Source organism: Zonotrichia albicollis, chromosome 1 (assembly GCF_047830755.1).
Source record: "Zonotrichia albicollis isolate bZonAlb1 chromosome 1, bZonAlb1.hap1, whole genome shotgun sequence".
NCBI lineage: Eukaryota > Metazoa > Chordata > Aves > Passeriformes > Passerellidae > Zonotrichia > Zonotrichia albicollis.
Genome location: NC_133819.1, coordinates 133,467,946 through 133,486,834, shown reverse-complemented (window position 1 = coordinate 133,486,834; position 18,889 = coordinate 133,467,946). Strand labels below are relative to the sequence as shown.

Here is an 18,889-nt window from a genome sequence, read left to right as displayed (position 1 = left end):
GTCCCTAATTTTAGGAGTGAATTGTTGTCCTTCATCAAAAAGCTTCGGGTAAGTCACAGTGGTGTTGAAAATACGTTTGCAACCAAAACATCCTTTTGGTGTAGTATTTTTCTGGAGTTTTTGTGTTAAATTCCAAAAAATCTAACAGTTACATGGGTGCTTTGTATGGCTGTAAAACGTCAGAGTTTGCTATACCTGGCATACAGCAGTGTGGAATAGCTTGTAAAAAAATTACCCTGAATTCTGATGGAGATCTGTTTACATTGGGAGTGTATTTTATTGCAGCTGTCACGAAGCAAAGCATTCCTTTTGGAGGGAGACAGAAGCTGCTACATGCATCATACTAAGCAGCAGAAGTAAGAAGGAGGGAAATTGTTTATAGCTTCTGGGTTTGTAAATGCATAGAGAGTTGTAGTGAACCTAGCTTAAGTTTAAGGTTAGGTAGTAATCACAGAAACAACGTAAAGAGATGTGTAAAACAAAAGTAAAGTTTATATCCAAGGAGTTATTCAGGAAAATCTGAAGTAGTTAAAAACTTCCTACAGAAATGTTCTTGCAGTATCCTTGTGTTGCAGATCTCTTAACAAAATATTGCCCTATTTCAATAGGAAACTATAATTATTGCTTGACTTCTTACATAGTTTTGAAGCTTAGGGAAAAAAGTGGAGTTTTGTCGGTTCATGGGAATATTTTCTTTTCCCTACAGGAACCATTGGTTCTAACTACAATATTGTCCCTGTTTGTCAAACTTCATAACGTTCGGGTTAGTATATATCATCAAAGTCTTTCTTGGTTTTCTTGAAATGTTTCTTGTTCTGATTTCTCACACCATCTTTTTTCTCTTAGGAAGACATTGTGAATGATATTGCAGCAGAACACATTTCTATCTGGCCCTCATCCATCCCCAAGTAAGATAATGATTAAGAACATGTTTTTCAAAATACTGTATGTGATGGGTTTGGTCCCACTTACTGTTAGTGTGGTTTCTCCATGTAAAGGCATCACTGCCCCCATTCTGTCTCTGGGAACATTGGTTTGAGGACATGGAGAGTTTTGGTCCTAGTTTGATGGTCCTGATGGAGATAGGGGAAACAAGAAAGAGGAGAAGAAAAGATATGCCTTTTAATCTGTGTGCTTTATTGAACTATATGTTCACTTTATCTGAACCATATAATACTTCATTGTGAAATCACTAATATTTTTGAGATGTGTTTGAATAATAGCCAAAATAGGAAGTAGCAAATGGTATGTATTGGTTTATTCTGACTCCATTGAACTTTATTTCTCTACTGAAATTTAGAGGCTCTGTGGGGTGGGATCTCAGAATCTGGTTTAGTTCTGGCATTTTGTTCAAGCCTGTGAAGGCTGTATTTGTTCAGTCAGATTTACTGTATTGTAACAACAGCAGTCTTAGTCAACATGAAATCCTTTCTGGAGTTAGTTATGCTTCACACTTAGGGCAAGGTGCTTTGGACCTCAGCTAGAGGTGAAATCAAGTTAGTGGTTAAAAAAACAAAGCAGTAAGTTAGGAATTATTTTTCTTTCTTTTTTCTTTCAGTCTTCAATCAGTGGACTTTGAAGCCGTGGCTATTACAGTAAAAGAGCTGGTCAGCTATGCCTTGACTATCAATGCAAACAACCACTTCTGGTTAATTATTCAGGCAGATATTTATTTTGGTAAGTGAAACCAATGTCTGTGTTTAACATGTGTAGAGGAACCTTCCTGCTCTGAGATTTGTTTGACATAACCCTCCTTGTGTTTCCTTTCATGAAAAGAAGTTTAAGTGATATATGAGGTTCAAATCTTCAGATGCAGTGGTGTAGGTGGGTTTGTCTGGGAAGGTGTCTAAGCCCACAGATAGCCTGAGCTTCTGATAGGTCATGCAGACTTGCTTTTAGGGGAAGGGAAACTTTGAGTTACCCTTAACTTCCCTCTTCTAGTGCAGTTGGTCCTTGACTGGTGTAACTGTGCAAAACCATGGCACTTAAGTGTTTTATAAGTGAATGGAAACTTGTGAACAGTGGTTGCTTTTAAATGTGGAGATCAGCTTCAGTGGAGCACAAGATGAGCAGAGTGGAGAGGATCTGTATTTTATATAGGGAAGTATCAAGGGTTTGTAAATGAGGAAGCATGAGGAAGGGTTTGTAAATGAGGAATAGCTACAGCTTTATGACTCTCGGGGTAAGAGGAGGAGTCTTTATCCGGTGCTCAGTGCTGTCATGTTACATGTGGGAGAGTGATTCAGGGTTATAAACCTATTTTCCACTGTTTATTGCCTGTACAAAGTGCAGCAGCATCCCAGAAGGAGGACATTTATGTAGGGAGCCTCAGAGCTGGTGTTTGAAGGAGCAGTGGTTGGAGCAGTGGCAGTGGGCTGTATTTCTGTTCTGCTCCTGCCACAGAGCCTGGAGGCTGCTGCCTTCTCCGCAGCTCGGGAAGGGCTTCCTGGGAGTGAAGTAGTGCTGAGCCATGAGGGTGCTGTTCTCACTCACACCAACTCCTTCACTACCTGTGTGTGCTCAGCTCACTGAGGACAAGTAGAATTCAGCTATGAGATATGTATCTGAATAATTCTATAAACAGTTGATCTGAGTATTAAATAACTGCTGTATTTACTTTTGAGACCTTATTTGGCTTTTTTCCCTTGGCAGCAACTAATCAGTATTCAGCAGCCCTTCACTATTACCTGCAGGCAGGAGCTGTATGCTCAGACTTCTTCAATAAGATGGTGCCACCAGATGTGTACACAGACCAGGTGAGCTAAAGTGGGATTTGCAGAAATCTCTCTTTGGATTCAGACAGCATCCTGATTCTGTGTAGAGACAAAAGTGTCCAGCACACACACTTTCCTGTAGCATGTGCGGTGTTGTATCTTGATGCATTTGGGAACAGATGTCCTCATCAGTCCTTTTCTTTTTTGGCTTGTTGCTTGAAAGCCAGAGGAAATCTGAGCCTTCTCCTTTGCTGAATGAATCACAGAAGGCTTTTCTGTTAGTTCATAGAACCTGCAGAGCTGTGTGCTGGGAAAGCACTGTGGGACACCAGGGGTGTGGAGAGCAAATGGAAAAGCCCAGAGCACAATCAGTGTGTGGTGTGACCATCCCCAGCTCATCCCTGCAGAGCCACACGGTGCTGGGCAGGGCTGGGTCCAGAGGGGCTCAGGACAGTGCAGCAGCCCTGCCTCAGCAGCAGTGCTCACCTGAGCTCCAGCTGCTGAAAACATCTGGCTCCTACTGCACTGGGAATCTCTATAGTGACAAATAGGGATGTGCTGAAGCCTGAGAGTTTCTAGGGGGCAGAAGAATGTAGATAGCTACTTAGATGGTCCCATGAAAATAATAATAAAAACTGCAGTTTGTGTTCCAAAACATGCATTTCAGAACGTGTTCTGTTTTAAACCTTTCTGTAGGTGATAAAAAGAATGATCAAGTGTTGCTCTTTACTCAATTGTCACACCCAGGTAAGAGGTGAAACATGGCATTAACTTAAACATTTGCTTATAAATATTTATATAGGGGATAAATTTAAAAAATACTAAATTCAACTTCCCTTGGAAATACAATCTGCAGTAGAGTAGGCTTTGTTATATTTGCTTCTAGGACAGTTAGAGGACTAAAATTAGTAAATATAAGATATATTTGGAAATGTAAAAAGTAGAAGTAGTCTGGGGGTGTTTTGTTCTACTTTTCTCTGATAATAATACTTTTTTTTTTTTTTTAAGAGAGGAGGTATCCATGGGGTGGTGTTGGGAACCTGGCCTTGTTTTTCATAACTCAGGTTCTGTTGCTGATCCATGGGGTCAGCCATTCTCCAAGAAGTAACAGCACTTGTACTGCGCTCTAAAGCTCTTAAATGCGCTTGGAAACCTGGAAGCCAAGTCACTCCCTTCTGATCTGAGTCAATCCCCTTTTCTTGTAGCTGTTGCCACTGCTGTGTGAGAATGATCTGTGTTCAGGTGCTCAGAACTTGCTTGCCCTGGTAACAAGGTCTAGATTAGGTCTAGAAAAGGAGTGGCATGAACAAGGCATTGTGTGGAAGGTTTGTTTGTGGGGAATTGAGGCTGTTAGAATCACTGAGTCTTTCCTTACAGGTAGCTATTTTGTGCCAGTTCCTCAGAGAAGTAGACTATAAAACTGCTTTTAAGGCACTGCAGGAACAGAACAGGTAAATGGTACAACAGAGTTTATAGATGCCTAAACACAGTATGTGACTCTGTCAGTTAACCTGCCTTGTCTTTCAGTCACGATGCCATGGATTCTTACTATGAATACATCTGGGATGTCACTATTTTGGAATACTTGACATGTATCCTTTTGCTGGAATACCACACATGCTGGATGTTGACAGCTGAGAAAAAGTCCATTACCTACCTCAGTGACTTTCCTTGACTCATCCTCAGATCTCCACCACAAAAGAGGCGAGACAGACAAGCGGCAGATAGCAGTGAGTTAACTCAGGGTGCTGGGACTTCTTTAGAGTCTTCCCCCCCCTGAAATCACTTCTGAAAAGGTGGTTTCTGTTCCAGTTAATTCCATCACACAATTCTTTTAGAATCTGGGTGCTTATGTCAAGTTGTGGCTGAAGGGGTGGGGTGATGGGGCATACAGGAAATAAATACAGAAATAAATCACCCGTGGAACTAGTGCTGAAAGTGCCTTGAAATGAAACAGCTCCACTGGAAGGCCTCATGGTGGTTGTGTCTCCTCTTTTGTTTCAAGATAAAAGCCATTGGCCAGACAGAGCTGAATGCCAGCAATCCTGAGGAAGTCCTACAGCTTGCTGCTCAGAGAAGGAAAAAGAAGTTTCTTCAAGCAATGGCAAAACTTTACTTTTAGGCTAATGCTGAAAGATGATTACAAAATGTATAAAAGTGAAAAAAATCTTTCAAAACTTTATTATTTTTAAAAATTCAATTAAATTTTTGTACAACATTTACAGTCTAGTATCTTTCTTCTTAGAAATAGATGAAATCTTACAATAAACCCCTTATTTTTACAAACTGTACAGAAGGCTGGAAGCAACTGCAGCTAGTTCCACAATGGCTTGTTTGAGAAGACATGAATTCAAGTTTGCAAAGTTGTTGTGAGTGTAAAGTGGATGTGGGTGGCACTTGATGCTCTAGTGCAGCTTTGTGGGCTGCTCAGTGTAATGTAACACTTGTCCCTGGGTGTGCAGCACGGATTGGAGCACCACGAAAGAGGGAAGAGGAATGATACCCTTCTGTCCCAGTACTGCCCTTCATCACAGAAGTGACTCAGAGGTAGTGAGTATTCCGAGGAAAACACAGTAGTTAATGCTGTTCATAAACACTGCTGACATACAGCTCGCTCCACAGTTTAAAATACTGTTCCTATGATGCGAGAGGTTGCAGAGTACCTGCGGCCCCCTTTGCTCCACACCTTCTCCAGTTCTCATGCTTTTCTTTCTTGGTGCAAGTGGCTGCCTGGGGACTATACTTCTTCCAGTTCGGGTTACTGCAGCAGCAGGTTCTTTGCTGGTACTCTTACCTGAGGTCAGTGATGCACTAAAACTGAAGTTCATGGCGGGCCTAAAGAGCGTTAAATACATCAGGCTCCTGTGGAGCTGGGGTTTGGTACAAGGCTGGCTGCAGTGTCCTGCACACACAGAGTGGTTTCAGAGATGTGAACTGCTTACCCACGGGCCCCTGTAATACTGCACCTGAGGGGACTGACTGACTGACTGACACAAGTGAGCTCTGACCTTCCCAGGAAAAGAAAAAGGGTCAAGAAGAGGTAATACATACAAGCTGTCAATATTCTCCTGCTCATCTAACCCAAATTAAAGCAAGTAATTTGCTTTAATTTATATATATAAGCTTGAGTGGACAAATCTTTCCACCCAGCCCTATTTAAGGATGTTCTTGAAAGTCATAAGTTAAGAATTCAGTTCTCACCATTAAGTCTTGTCAGAATGGACCAAAGTGGTCCAGGCTCTTGTGGTAGCAGGGTGCAATGCTCAGCTGAGCTCTTTTTGTCAAGTCTTTTTGTAGGAGGATGCTGGTCTCTGTTTCCATCTGCTGTATCTTTTACTGCCCAAGTCTTTAATAGCAGTAAAGAGCATGAGTCACCTTTAGTGTGGTCTTGTTCTGAAGCACCAAGTCCTGTTTCTGAATCCATTTGTGATAATTGACTATTTCATTTCTTCTCTGTGCTTTTGGGAGGGGTTATTATTCCTCCTGTTGACACAGGTGATAACTGCCCTGGCGCAGTAGCCACTACTGCACTGTTCACTTCTTCCTGCATATTGGGTAAAGAAGACAGCAATTAATACCTGTGACAAGGTCTCCTTTTTTGTGGCAGGAAGAGGCAGCAGTGCTTCCTCACATCACTCACACCATTCAAGTGCTCTAGAGTCAGGGTACTGAGAAAACCAAAGTGACATCGCATAACAACGTCACAAACAGCTCCCCTGTACTGGTAATGCAGGTGTGTGCTGGGAGTGTTAGGGTAAAGCAAGTGTTGTTTATAGCAGCACTGGTGGTGGGCACTCCCTCACTGAGGTGAGCCAGGCCAGGTGTCAGCAAGGAGGTGCTTTGGCCACTCAAAAGCTGCCTTGGGACAAGGGATGTGTAATGAACTCTCAGCTGCCCAAACTGCACATCCACAAACCACTTACCAGCATGTCCAGATAATTTGTGTGGGTCTGGATATTGTGTCGATCTTCCGCTGCAACCTTCTTGAAGTTCTTCAGCTTCACAGGGACCTTTTTTGCCACATTGACAAAAGGAACCATCCATTGTACACACTCTGAAATGCTGTCCCAATCTAAGCCTGAAAGGTAGAACACCAGGATATCTTTAGAAATCATGAGGGAGTAGCACAGTGTTCCCATATGGCCATGAGTTAAAAAACACAATAAATAATACTGCAGATAAAAATTCAGAAACATCCTCCCAGAAACAGCCAACATTTCCTTATGCTTTTACTTAAAAGGGTGGTGGCTGGAGGGGTGAATGGAGGTCACAAGGGTTGTTGCTTTCCAGGGGAGGCTGAAGTGACATGGCTTGAACACAGATTGAGGGTCATGCTATAAAAACACACTGGGTGTTGCTGACAGACATGCACGACTACTTGAAAACTACATTTCAGGAGAAGAAGTGGCTAAATATATAGCTAATGATTCCCCAAACACTTGGAAGCCATTGAGCAAACATTAGCCCAAAAGCAAAGAACAATAAATGTTTCAATTCCTTAGCAAAAGCTGCACTGCTGGGGGGGGTTTCCTCCTTCTGAGTCTTTGTAACATCTGAAATAGTGGTAGGAAGTGAAATTAGAAGGAAAAGAAGCACACAGAACAAATATTAGTGTCCATGTAGGTTTTGGTCTTTGCAGCTTGGTAAGCCAATACCATCTTAAGCAAATTTGGGTCTGTGACATCTCCCGGAATTCCCTGCCCCACAAGGCCAAGCTCTGCAGAGGCATCTTACCTGAAGCTTTCTTAACTATTTCAATTGAGGTATAGTGGCAGAGTGCTGCAGCAGCTAGTGTTCTGTACTGGAAGTCCAAAGAATTCACATCCAGAATACACAGGTCTAAAAGCTGAGGACATGAAGAGTAACAAATGTTAACAAGCTGATGCTTTGGCACGATCCTTTCTCAGAGAGGACTGTGCACACAGCAGTCCTCCTACAGCCAGAACAGGGCTGAGCTCAAGGAAGGTGTCTTAAATTTAAATACTACCTAGTGCAGTATTTACACCACTGAGCTACCTCTCTGAGGCTCTGCACAACACATGCCCATACCAACAGAACCACAGCTCTTCCAAAATAGTCAAAACACTCCCCAGGCTGCTGTCTTGGCAATTACACAGACACGCTGTTAAGGGCAGTTAAAAAACAGCCTCGAGCCCGAAATGATCCACCTTCCTCTCAGAGCTGTCACTACTGTTTACAGAATGCTGGAGTGATTAAAGAAATAAAATGGATTTTTTATTTTTCCAGCACACAGAAAAGTCTTAAAGTATGTGAAAGCAGGGAGATGAGAAACACAGGGGTAGTTGTCCCCAAAACTGAATTTCTTTGGTGGAGTCAAACTTGCACGCTCCTTAACAAAGTAACAGGTGAGGGGGAAACAAGGGAACACTTAGGACGAAGTGGCTTTCAGGGTGCAACGTTCAGTAGCACTTGTCACTGCCCCAGGAACCATTTTCCAACCTTTTACTACTTACCTGGGCTATTTGAATGAATTTTTCCTGAGAATACTGAGGTAGCAGTACTTTTGGAACATCCTTCAGAGCATCCACTTGAAGATAGAGGTTCAGCCAAGAGACAATTGTCACTGGACAGAGTTCCCATTTTAAAGCCTGCAAATATTTAACAAACAGTTAAGTGCCATAAACCACTCAAGGACAGTTTAGTGCTCTGATTTCCTCCTATGCCTCTCCTGAGATTATTGCACATATCCTTAAAAGACACCAAAAAATATTTACAGTTTCAAGTATAAGTATTCTTTTTGAGTTGCATTCTTACGGCTTTTTGAAAAGGCTGTATTAGGATCAGCACAAATCTGTATCCTTTCACCTGTGCAGCTGGATTTTATATGTCTTCTTCATTCAGAAGCTGGGAAATTAATATTATTTCCTCAAGCTTTTGGGCTAGCTGTGTGAACCTGCAGCTCATATCTATTAAGGAAGAATAAATGTATAGAGTCCTGTGCTGGTAAAGATAGATCCTTTCCAACACGAGGAGCACCAAGCAGAGCGAAGCTTTTGCCTGTCTCCCCAGCAGCCCCTGTTCCTGGACAGCAGGGGATGTTGGCAAGTGCAGTACATGACAGTGACAGCTTTCCAGCCTGCCTGTGGCTGCCTGCACTGTTGAGAGCTTTTAAATTCACACAAGCATGAGAAACCTGCCCTTTTCTACCAGTCAGGGATTGCATCCCAGCTAGGGTGTCTGAGGTCCACACACACACAACAAAGGCTCCACTATTGTGCACAAACAGGGACAGGTTCCTTTTCTTAAGCAAGTAAGTGACATTAAAACAGAAGGCTCAGCTGGAGGGTCTTTCACTCAGCATTTACAAACACAGCAAATTATTACCTTTAACATAATAAGTTCCATTCTTACAATATCTTCCTCACTGCAAGCACCATCAGTGACGTAAGCAAATTCCTGTATTTTAGGAGCGTAGATTTCCTTTAAAGGGAGGAAAAATGAAGATGAGTGTATCTTACAGTTCTGAGAAAGGTTGAGAAGATACTGGGAAATACTTTTCTGTCCACATTGACATTTTAACTTTTCTTATGCTATAACAGTGTTTTTTTCATTATATGAACTGACATGAAACGTACAGGATAAGGAGATGACACATAACCTACTTGGGTTTTAGTATCTGTTGTACAATGCAATGGATTATTGCAACCCTTTGAGCTTCTGGGGAAATAAATGCTGACCAAGCAAATCAGAACACCCTTTCATTTTTAGATCTTTCTACTCAGCCATTTCAATGCTGTAGAAACATACATCATCCCAATTCTCCTACAGATGGCTGACTGGTACAGATTACCTGCATTGTCAGTGCTGATGTAATTGCATAAATTAAAAAAATTAAAAAAAAACAAAGAGAAAAGCTAAAAAAAAGAAGAGAGAAAATCCCACAACCAGCTACTGCAACTGTCAAAATCCATGGTGCAGAGATGGTCAAGGAAATTTGCTAAGCCAGTCATGCCTGCTGGGGCCAAGCATAGTTTGGTAAGTAGAAGAGAGCTTGCCAGCAAAAGTGCTTCCCTACCAGCTGGCTCTGTGACCACCATGGCCCCACGAGATTCCTTAGGACAGGAATGACTGCTCATATGTGCAACCTTGCTTTGGGAACCACAGTGAGATCTGGGGGTTCCAAGATAACAAACCCAAGTTCTCCTGTCAGTCTAGCCCACAATGCATCACCCAAAAGCTCTTGGCCCATGGATGCAGCACACAATGTGAGGTATCACCATCACTGCACTCAGGACTCACACTCCACTAAATGGAGGATGTTGTAAGGGCATCAGCCTGATGTACAGGCAGTTTGAGACCTAGGCTTGGTTTTGTTCAAGTCCCACACCCATTCCTGAGATTGTCTGCCAACTGCAGTATGTCTGGAAAAAGACTAGACAAAACAAAACTACTTCTAGCACATTTGCATGCCTTTTAAGCTTATGTGGTCTCTTCCCCACTGCTGGAGAAAGGGAGGACAAAAACTACTCTCTGAGAGACTGACAAATGCACAACTGAAGGAAGAGAAAAATCTCCCCTTCTGACCTTCAGTGTTGTACATACAGCATCAAGTTCAAAAGATTCAGACATGAAATAATTGTTATAACTGTCTTTTTAGTTACTCCAAATTCAAGATCCTCCTCCCTGTAACAGAGCTTCTTACCTCAAGTTTGGAGGCAATAAATAATGAGGTAATTCCTATGAGCTGAAGCATGCTCTTGTTAATGTTCTTTTGTGTCAACATGAATCTATCAAAGAAGTCTTGAGCTAGGTAGAAGGTTTCCCGGTGGAGTGCATACACCTCACACACCTACAACAGGGGAAAAAACCCAAAAGTTCTGTTATAAAACTCTGTGTACACACACAGGAGTATTCAAGCTTTTACAGCAAAATGCAGGTTCATCTTTTGTACACACAAAGCTTCACATACCAAGGTATGGTGTGATGCAGTGGTTAGCATGGGATTGGAAAAGGTATTTCCCATGCTCCCACCTAAATGTGAATTGCCTATGAGGTACTAAAAGACTTTCAAGAAATATTTTTTCCAAATTAAATAGCAACCATTTTTCCACTGGAAGAAGAAAGCCCGGGGAGGAAAAAACCCCAACAAAACAGCAACACCTACACACACACACATTAATTATCTTGATTAAGAATACTCTCAAGCCTCAAGCTGAAGTCAAATCCCTGCTGAATTCCCAGTAGGTCTGTCCCAGGGCAGAGCCACTAAAAAAATCACAATCTTGGGCTCTACAGCAAAGGAGCCTGGAAGTTGCTGCTGGAGTGGGCTGTGCTGGCAGGCCAGGAGCACTGCCTGCAGCCCCTCAGGCACACCAGCAGCCTCACTAAGCAGGAACAAAACTGCAGGAGCCGCCATCTGCTCCATCCCTTTGCTGGTTTCCCTGGCAGGGAGAACTTTTAATACTCGCATTGTATCAAAGTGTTTCAAATGCCAGTTCAACAAAAAAAGAAAGGAGAGTGCCCAGACCTGGAGATCTTAGGGAGAGCCCTACTTTTCATCTAATCGCTAATTGAACTGGGAGGGGCTACCACATATCCAGCTCTCCTGCAACTCCATCCCCCTTTCACAACTAGAAAGCAGTTAGATATCTATTAATTACTTACAATGTACTTGCAGTAAAGAACAAGAGCAGAAAAGAACATCCAAGAAATAGATCCCAGCCACTTCATTATTTTACTTGGATACAACATCAGAATATAATCTCGCTACTACAAGCTATTTCTCAAGATAAGGTTGGAAGCTCATTTGCAAATTAAAGCCCTTCCTGACACCAAAAATGCAACTGATTGGCAGAAATAGCAAAGCCCCACTTTTAAACTTGATAAACGATGCATTACTCTGATACTATTAATGACTGCTCTAAAGAAGATTCAGAGCTAAAACTGCATAGACCAGCCTGCCCATAAATAAATGGCAGAATTTCTATAGAAGTGTAATTTCCCAACATAATAACACTTGGCCATGTTAAGCAGCATCTGTTATAATGTTACAGAAGACTGTTAGGAACTACTGAAGAGGTCTCAAAGTTGCTGGGATTTAAATCTGCTGTGGCATATAGAACCACTGAGCTGGACAAAAGCAATGCCCCCGATGATTGTTTGGAAGTTGGATGATTTCTTAGTTCAAGATTTAAAAAAAAGCAACAAATTAATTTAATGGTGACATGTAAATTCCACATTAGAGGAACTAGTGAAGCATACAACTGGAATAGTTTTATTCAGAGTGTATTAAAAAAAGCTTTCATTTTTCTTGCAATTCCTTGCTAATATATTTGTAACCTTTTCACATAAGAAGCTGTCTGTATCAAGAACCTTTAACTGTCAGCCATTGACATATTCTGCTCTCCTTATGATAAAATTGAAAATTTGCTATGAAATCAGAAAATAACATCATGGGCTGACACTCAAGAGCTCTTGATATGGTCAGGTCATAAATCCTCAACAGATGCAGTTTTCTCACAGCTTAGATACAGGCTACCCCATAAGATAGAGATCCATAATTTCAATACAAGTGTCTCAAAACCAGATTTCTCTCTCTTGCAGGATGCAGGGTGCCATGAGCAAAAGTTAAAATACTGCTGCTTACTGTCCTGGGGGGAGAGGAAGTTCACTACCTCCTGCCTGGGAAGGCCCAGGTGTAGCTCACCAAGGGCATCAAAAGCAGTCATTTGTTCTGCTGCAAAACAGTTTGGCCATTTTTTACAACTGCACATGTTACTATGAGATCTTTATGTAAAAGCTGTGCTTTTACCTGCCTACTTCACGGGCATAACACATGATAAAGTAACTAAAGATACACACCTCTAGGAGCCAGTCTAGCAGTATGGATCTCATGTGAGGTTGCAAACTAGAATGTAGTGATGTGAAGTGTTTGCAGTGAGCATATCTGTTTTCCTTCGTCAGGATGTTGAGCCAGACATCTTTGGAATTGCCCCAGCTATGGAATAAAGTTACACAAAGCATTAGTAAGTATATGCACAATTAAAAAAAAAAAAAACAAACAAACACATTATTTATTATTTACAGACATTCAAAAAGAAAAATTCCATACTATAAGATCCTTATGGCAACTGGAAAACTGCAGGAACATTTGGAACATTTTACATCACCACAACAGCAGCTCGGCAAGATCACCAACAAGCCCAGTTCTACAGAACAGGCACTAAAACTGAACATGTGCCTCTCAAAGCTGCATGTGCAACTAGAGTTCCCTATTTTGCCTACTTTGGTGGCTGTTCAGAGAGCAAGATAAAACTAAACCCTCCCCCTAAAAAAGAACAATATACTCCTCCTCAGGAAACATAAAGCATACATAAGCTTAGCTTGAGAAAAACTAGAGATAGTGTTTAAAACTCACTCATTCATCCCTTCATTTCCTAGCTTACTTCACAGCTCAGAAGCAAGCCATTTAGAGAAAAAAATATGTTCTTCTTTATTGTTAACTTATAAATTATTAGTGCTCCAGTCTGTTTGGGAAGATGATGCCTTATATATATCAATATGGTTTTATTTGTAATTGTTACTATCAATCCATATGGGCTTTTTCTTAGATGCTCTTCTCATCCTGCAGGTACTAAGAGGAAAAGCATGTTAACCAATGAAATCATGATTTCCTACTGAAATTTTTGGAGTTATTTACCTTTCCTCAGAAGGGGAGAGAGGCAGAAGGGGAGACAGAGCTGATCACTGGTATTGCCTACAAATTTTAACCCAGGTCAGTTTCATTGTGTTGCCCTCAAAAGTTAGAAGCTGGGGAGATATTTGCTTGTTTAATACATAACTCTTCCCATTTAAGCAGGCAGGCATTGAGAAATGAATTATGATCTTCTTACAGCAGTTAGGAAAGGATGGAGAAGGCAGGAGAAGTAAATTATCCTCTAATTCAGCTAATCAGAAAGGATGGAGTTCAGCTTCACCAGATGCCTGTCAACAACAGGATTAAGCACCTTGCATGGAACTCTGTATCTGAACAGGTCTTTGCGGTAAAGCATCACCTGGCAGCATCTTGAAGTTCTGATCCAGTTTGGGCCAGCACAAAAAAACACCAAGGTATATCTATAGAAAGGTTCTCAAAGTAATGCTACCTGTTCTGCTTCTCTTCTCATTGACCCTGGCAGAAGTTTTCCTCAACACATTGCAGTAAATTTACTACCTCTCTCATCAAAGCCCAGGCTGATACAAACAGCAGCTGGGTATTTCTCTAGCACAGCCTGATCAAAGCTATCTCTCTGCAGAAGGGCAACTGTCTGAACTGGGACTGCACCGAGCACATTGCACTGCACCAGCAGGCTACCTGCACAGTGATATTGCCACAAGTTTATTTGAACACTTTAAGTTCTTTAAGCAAATTTGGTTAAATATTTTTTAGCCACAGTTCCAATAGCACTGAAAGAAGTTTAGTTTAACCCTCAACCTTTAGAGTGCCTTAACCCTTAGAGTGTCCACTGTAAAGTTATAAAAGGACAGCTCTGAAATGTGAAAACTGTCTGGTGTGTTTATAAGATCAGGAAAAAAATATTCAAACAACCAAACTCAAGAATTTCTCTCTTTTGCTTGTACATAAAATCTTTTGTGAGATGAGGAGACAAGTAGAGGTATGTATTACATAAGCACATATAACAAGATTTTATTAGAGTAGTTCACACATTAACAATTACTGCCTCTGTTAAACTTACTTGAGTTCTGGCAAAGGAGATGGATTTATGAAGAGGTTCCTGAATCTGTATTTTTTGAATCTTGAGAAGTCAGTGGTTACTGATTCTTTGTGAGGTGTTTCAATAATTATGCAAGGTGAGATACCTCCTGTTATTGTGGGGGGCCAACAACTCTGCAAAATAAACAAGGTGTCTTTTAAATGCTGTGTTTACTATGAGAGCAAGAAAGGCAATAAGTAGATTACAGTAACAGCAACAATATATGTAATGTACATTGGTCTTTCTAGATCTCAGCATTGATTCAAGTACTGAAACCAAGAAAGAAGAAAATTAAATGCCAACAAAACCTTCCATCAGCCAAGATGGAACATATATAAATAAATTGGATGCATTTGGGAACTCAGCTTTGAGGAAGATGACCATCTTTAGTTTATGAACCCACAAGTAGCCTATCCATTGCTTGGAAAGCTCAGTTACAGTACAAAAGGCAAAGATATTAATTGCTACTAAAACACAGGACATTAGGTTACTAGTCCAATCTACTTATCTATTCAGAGGAAAAGAAAGGAGGGGGTGGAGGTTTTACTGTCTCTCAGTGGAAATTCAGCAACTTGTTATCTTCCAGTTTAGTGCTCCAGAGAGGAGCCACCCATCTCAGCTCCAGAGCTAGATACCCACTGAGCAAGCAGCAGCTGTGAACTCTCTCTCAGCTTGCCAATGCCAAATATGGGATGCAGTGACTCCAAATGAGAAGACTGCAAAGGTATTCCTGCTGAAAGTCTTAGAGAAGGAATTCTAGATTACTTTGGTTAACTGTAACTTGTTTCACTAATGCTTATTTGGTTGTAAGTAACCAAAGAGTAAGGGGGTATCAAATCCCTGGAGCACATGCAATGCTGTAATGGCTGACAGCCTTCAAAATGGTGTCACACAACCTAAATTATTCCCTGCGGAGTTGAGAGGGAATCCCAGTCACAAAAAATGGCAACACTTGTCCCTGAACACAGAAGCTTTTCCTATACAGCTGACTTGCAAGGTAAGCTACACAGGATTCCTCAGTATATCCAAACCTATTTATAGCCAGACTGAAGTACCCCAAGAGTGAAGTTACATACCCCAGCAGAACTGACCTTAACGAACACAACCAACAGAAAAGGGAGGTCCCACTGCTCCTTCTCTCGTGTGAGCCTCACTGCCCAAGTTCCACTCCAATGCTTGCCAGACCCTCTGCTGGGTTGACTTAATTCACTAACCTGGCAGAACTTTAACTTATTTTCTAATGCCAAATTAGCAAGATGAACCTGCCTACTGCTTTGTTCAAGGAATGCAGCAAGGCTGGAGATGGATTGCACAGCCCTTCAAGGAAGAAGAGACAGGGAGACAGGGACACAGGATTTCCCCCTTTCAGCAAAGTTGAAACACTTAAGTTTCACCCCAGGTACAGCTGAAATACTTATGCAGCATTTCTCCCTACTCAAGATTTACAAAGACAACTTCACAATCAGAAGAGTTTTGCTTCACCATAGCTGTTAGTCTCATTCACTTTACAAACAGAGTAATTACAAACAATATTATTCGCAAGAGAAAGTTATAATATTTTACTAGTCTGCTTTACAACAGAAAACCATAAGGCCTGTCAGTTTTAAGAGCTTACTGTGTTAGTGAAAACACATTCCTAAATTGATTTAAATAATCAAAAGAACTGTTATATGAAACTAAAGATGGCCTGCATGGTTATGAATCTCAACTAAATGGCCATGAAACCACACCTGAAGTTAAAACAAGGGCAGTGATCTTGTTTAGACTTGCCTCTAGGCCTAACCTGCTCTGCATATGGAATTGTTCTGAAATATCAGGGGTCATTTTCTTTTTTTCACTTAATCTTACTCTGCAGTGGCTTTTACATTGAAGGATCTTTTATCTGCAATCAAGTCGTGTAAAACAGATAAAAAGGTGCTAAGCTCCCATAGTTTCTAATATCTAAAAATACAAACTTCCCCTATTCAATACTTTCTGGTGTGGAATGCGTGATTTCACACCTACCAACACAAACCAGACTCCCTTACCTAATTTGAAATGGTATTCACAATTGAATTACCTTAATTTCGTATTGATGTTTTTTTGCAATTTTTCCATCTTCTCTTTTCTTAATCTCCTGCTGAAAAGAAAGACACATCAATACACTGACAGTGACCAGCACACCCTCCTACAGCTCAGGAAATCTCTTGCTACCCCTGCCTTGCACTTTGTAACATGGCAAAGTAAAGACTGTCCCATCCAAATGCACTGGAGAGCTTTCAGTATCATCCAACTTTCCAAGATGCTCAAATTATTCACCTCTGCTGTTCTCCTTTTTCTGGTCTGGAGATAATCTAGTGCTTGCAGTTCTTGTGGAGTCTCTTCTGGACAGGACAGTGGCTGCTGCTGTTTGGCCTGCAAACGGCTACTGCAAAGAGTAAAAAGACATGAGATGTTAGGAGAGCAGCAGTTGTTAGATTAGTACAGATACTCTTAGTACAATGCTAACAGCTTACCTGCGCCTTGACATCTTCTCTGGGCTATGAGATCTCTACCTGGATCAAAGTAATAAGACAAGGTCAGTTAGTGCGTCCTCACAAAATTAGAACCAAGTTCCCTACTTTGTGTCATGAACTCATCACAAAGAGCAGCATGGTTCACACAGCTCAAACAGAAGGGCACAAGTATTCCCCTGGCCTGAGGAATGCCCAAGCAGAGCATGACTGTGGTATGTAAGCACACGCAGCTCCATGTCCTGCTGCAGGGTGCCCAGGTATGCCAGCAGTTTAGCTCAGGCTGCCTGGGGGTGGGGGCAGGGAAGTTATAAAGGGACATTTCCCACACAAGAGGATGTGGAGGGGTCCCTGGGGCTGTGACCCCTCTAGTCCCCCGCACCCTCCACTCCAGGCACCCACACAGACACTGTTTGGACGCTGCCGCTCCCTCAGGGGCGATGCCCCCCACACCTGCCGGGATGGCGGGGCCGCGATGGGCCGGGCGCCGCCGCCCGCGCTCCCGCCGCGCCGGTTCCGCGCCAATTTCCAGTGAGCGGGGAGGCGGCGGCGGCCTGTGCCGGGGTCAGGCTGGGCTGGGGACACCGCCGGCTCCCGCCTTCCCCTCCCGAAGGGCCCATCCGACACCCACCCGCTCCCGAGGGTGCTGAGGGGACGCGGGAGGGGCAGGACCGCTCCCCCGCCCCCCCCTCCGCGCTCCCGCCTGGCTGAGAGCGCGGCTCCCTCCAAAACCTGAGGGGGAAGGAAGGGGCTGCCGGGACGGCGCCTCACACGCGGGGACACCCACCCCCCGCCGGGACACCCCTCGGCGGGACCCCCCGTGCAGGGACCGGGGCTGTGAGGGGATGTCCCCACAGGCACCCCGCTCCAAGGGCCAGGGTGGGGAGCCGGGTCCCGCTGGGGTGCGGCGCAGGCGGGCGGTCGGGGTCAGCCCGCCAAGCTGCTCGGCCGGCATCCCCGCCCCCAGCGCGCCGGGCTCCCTCCAAAACCGGGCAGCCCGCCTCCCGCGGGGCTCTCCGCGCCGGGGCGGGGGGCAGCCGATGGCGGGATCCCGCCGGCACCCCGGCCCACCGCACCGCTCCCTCCGGGGATGCCCGTCCGGGCCATCGCTACTCTCCGCTCCCTGCGGATGGGGCACCCCTGGGGACATCTCCCCCCAGGCTCTCCTCAGCAACTCTCCCTCCAAAATGCTGCCTGGGCGGGCGGGCAGGCAGCCCGCCTCACCGCTCCCGGTCACGGCTCCCGGCCACCTCTCCCGCCTCACCGCTCCCGGTCACCGTTGCCAGTGCCCCCTTCACACCCCCCCACCACCGGCACCCTGTCTGTTGGTACCGCCACCACCACTACTATCATCACCACCATCCTCAACACGGCCACCGCTCCCATTATCATCGCTACCATCATCACTGATGCCATCATTAACATCATCATTATTAACAACAACATCATTATTATTACTATTATTATTATCATGACCCCCCAGCCAGCCCCCATGCTCCCCGGCGGGACCCCGCTCACCTCCGCCGCTGCCGCCCGGGCCGCGCTGCTCAGCTGGCGCCGGCGCCAACCCGCTATATAGCGCGGCCGGGCCCGCGCTGCGCATGTGCGAGGGCGGCAGGCGGCTTCCCCGCCCGTCCGCCGCCCGCGCCCCGCTCGCCCCAGCGCCGCCCCTGTGCGGTGGGGCCGTGCCGACCCCCGCGCCCCCCGGAACGACCCGGAACGGCTCGGAACGGCCCGGCTGCTCCGGCTCCGCCGGCAGAGCGGCAGGCAGCGCCGGGGGGAGCGCTGCCATCGCTGCCGCCGCCCGCTGCCCCGGCACCTCTCCGCCGCCCTGCCCCGCTGGCGGGGGGCACCGCCGGCACCATCACCCCGCTCCGGTCCGCTCCATCGGGCCCCGGGGCCCGCCGAGACAGCGACAGCTCCGCCGGCGGCCCCGCGCGCCCAGCGGGGCTCAGCGCGCCCGCCCCGG

General features: G+C 44.4%; 2 protein-coding genes across 3 annotated transcripts in view; one reads left to right on the top strand and one right to left on the bottom strand.

The window, feature by feature from the left end:
* Nucleotides 1–4,932, top strand: part of INTS8 (integrator complex subunit 8) — a 21,280-nt gene extending 16,348 nt beyond the window's left edge. Inside the window, exons 18-27 of the mRNA XM_005479498.4 lie at nt 15–48; nt 707–763; nt 847–908; nt 1,559–1,677; nt 2,653–2,756; nt 3,411–3,461; nt 4,092–4,165; nt 4,242–4,306; nt 4,401–4,444; nt 4,720–4,932. Coding sequence (XP_005479555.1) covers nt 15–48; nt 707–763; nt 847–908; nt 1,559–1,677; nt 2,653–2,756; nt 3,411–3,461; nt 4,092–4,165; nt 4,242–4,306; nt 4,401–4,444; nt 4,720–4,836 — 727 coding nt within the window. The 3' untranslated portion in view covers nt 4,837–4,932. The remainder of the gene's footprint in view (nt 1–14; nt 49–706; nt 764–846; nt 909–1,558; nt 1,678–2,652; nt 2,757–3,410; nt 3,462–4,091; nt 4,166–4,241; nt 4,307–4,400; nt 4,445–4,719) is intronic.
* On the bottom strand, nt 4,867–18,889 carry CCNE2 (cyclin E2). Of its 2 annotated transcripts, none has more exons than XM_074554920.1 (12): nt 18,439–18,889; nt 16,924–16,962; nt 16,727–16,835; nt 16,488–16,547; nt 14,411–14,562; nt 12,537–12,672; nt 10,378–10,524; nt 9,060–9,155; nt 8,189–8,323; nt 7,449–7,560; nt 6,638–6,792; nt 4,867–6,258 (listed from the first exon to the last, which is right to left on the bottom strand). In XM_074554920.1, exons 2-12 carry the CDS (start codon nt 16,935–16,937, stop codon nt 6,157–6,159), a joined length of 1,218 nt encoding a protein of 405 aa, XP_074411021.1. In that variant the 5' UTR covers nt 16,938–16,962; nt 18,439–18,889; the 3' UTR covers nt 4,867–6,156. The 2 variants fall into 2 exon arrangements, with proteins under 2 accessions (XP_074411021.1, XP_074411028.1); XM_074554927.1 differs by having other exon boundaries at nt 16,488–16,544.

What these genes read in the sequence shown, in the direction of transcription:
- CCNE2 (XM_074554920.1), bottom strand. An exon ending in GAAAAAGGAGAACAGCAGAG is followed by an intron (nt 16,548 to 16,726) that starts GTGAATAATTTG and finishes CTTTCTTTTCAG; the next exon opens with CAGGAGATTAAGAAAAGAGA. An exon ending in TGCTAGACTGGCTCCTAGAG is followed by an intron (nt 10,525 to 12,536) that starts GTGTGTATCTTT and finishes CCCCTGTTGTAG; the next exon opens with GTGTGTGAGGTGTATGCACT.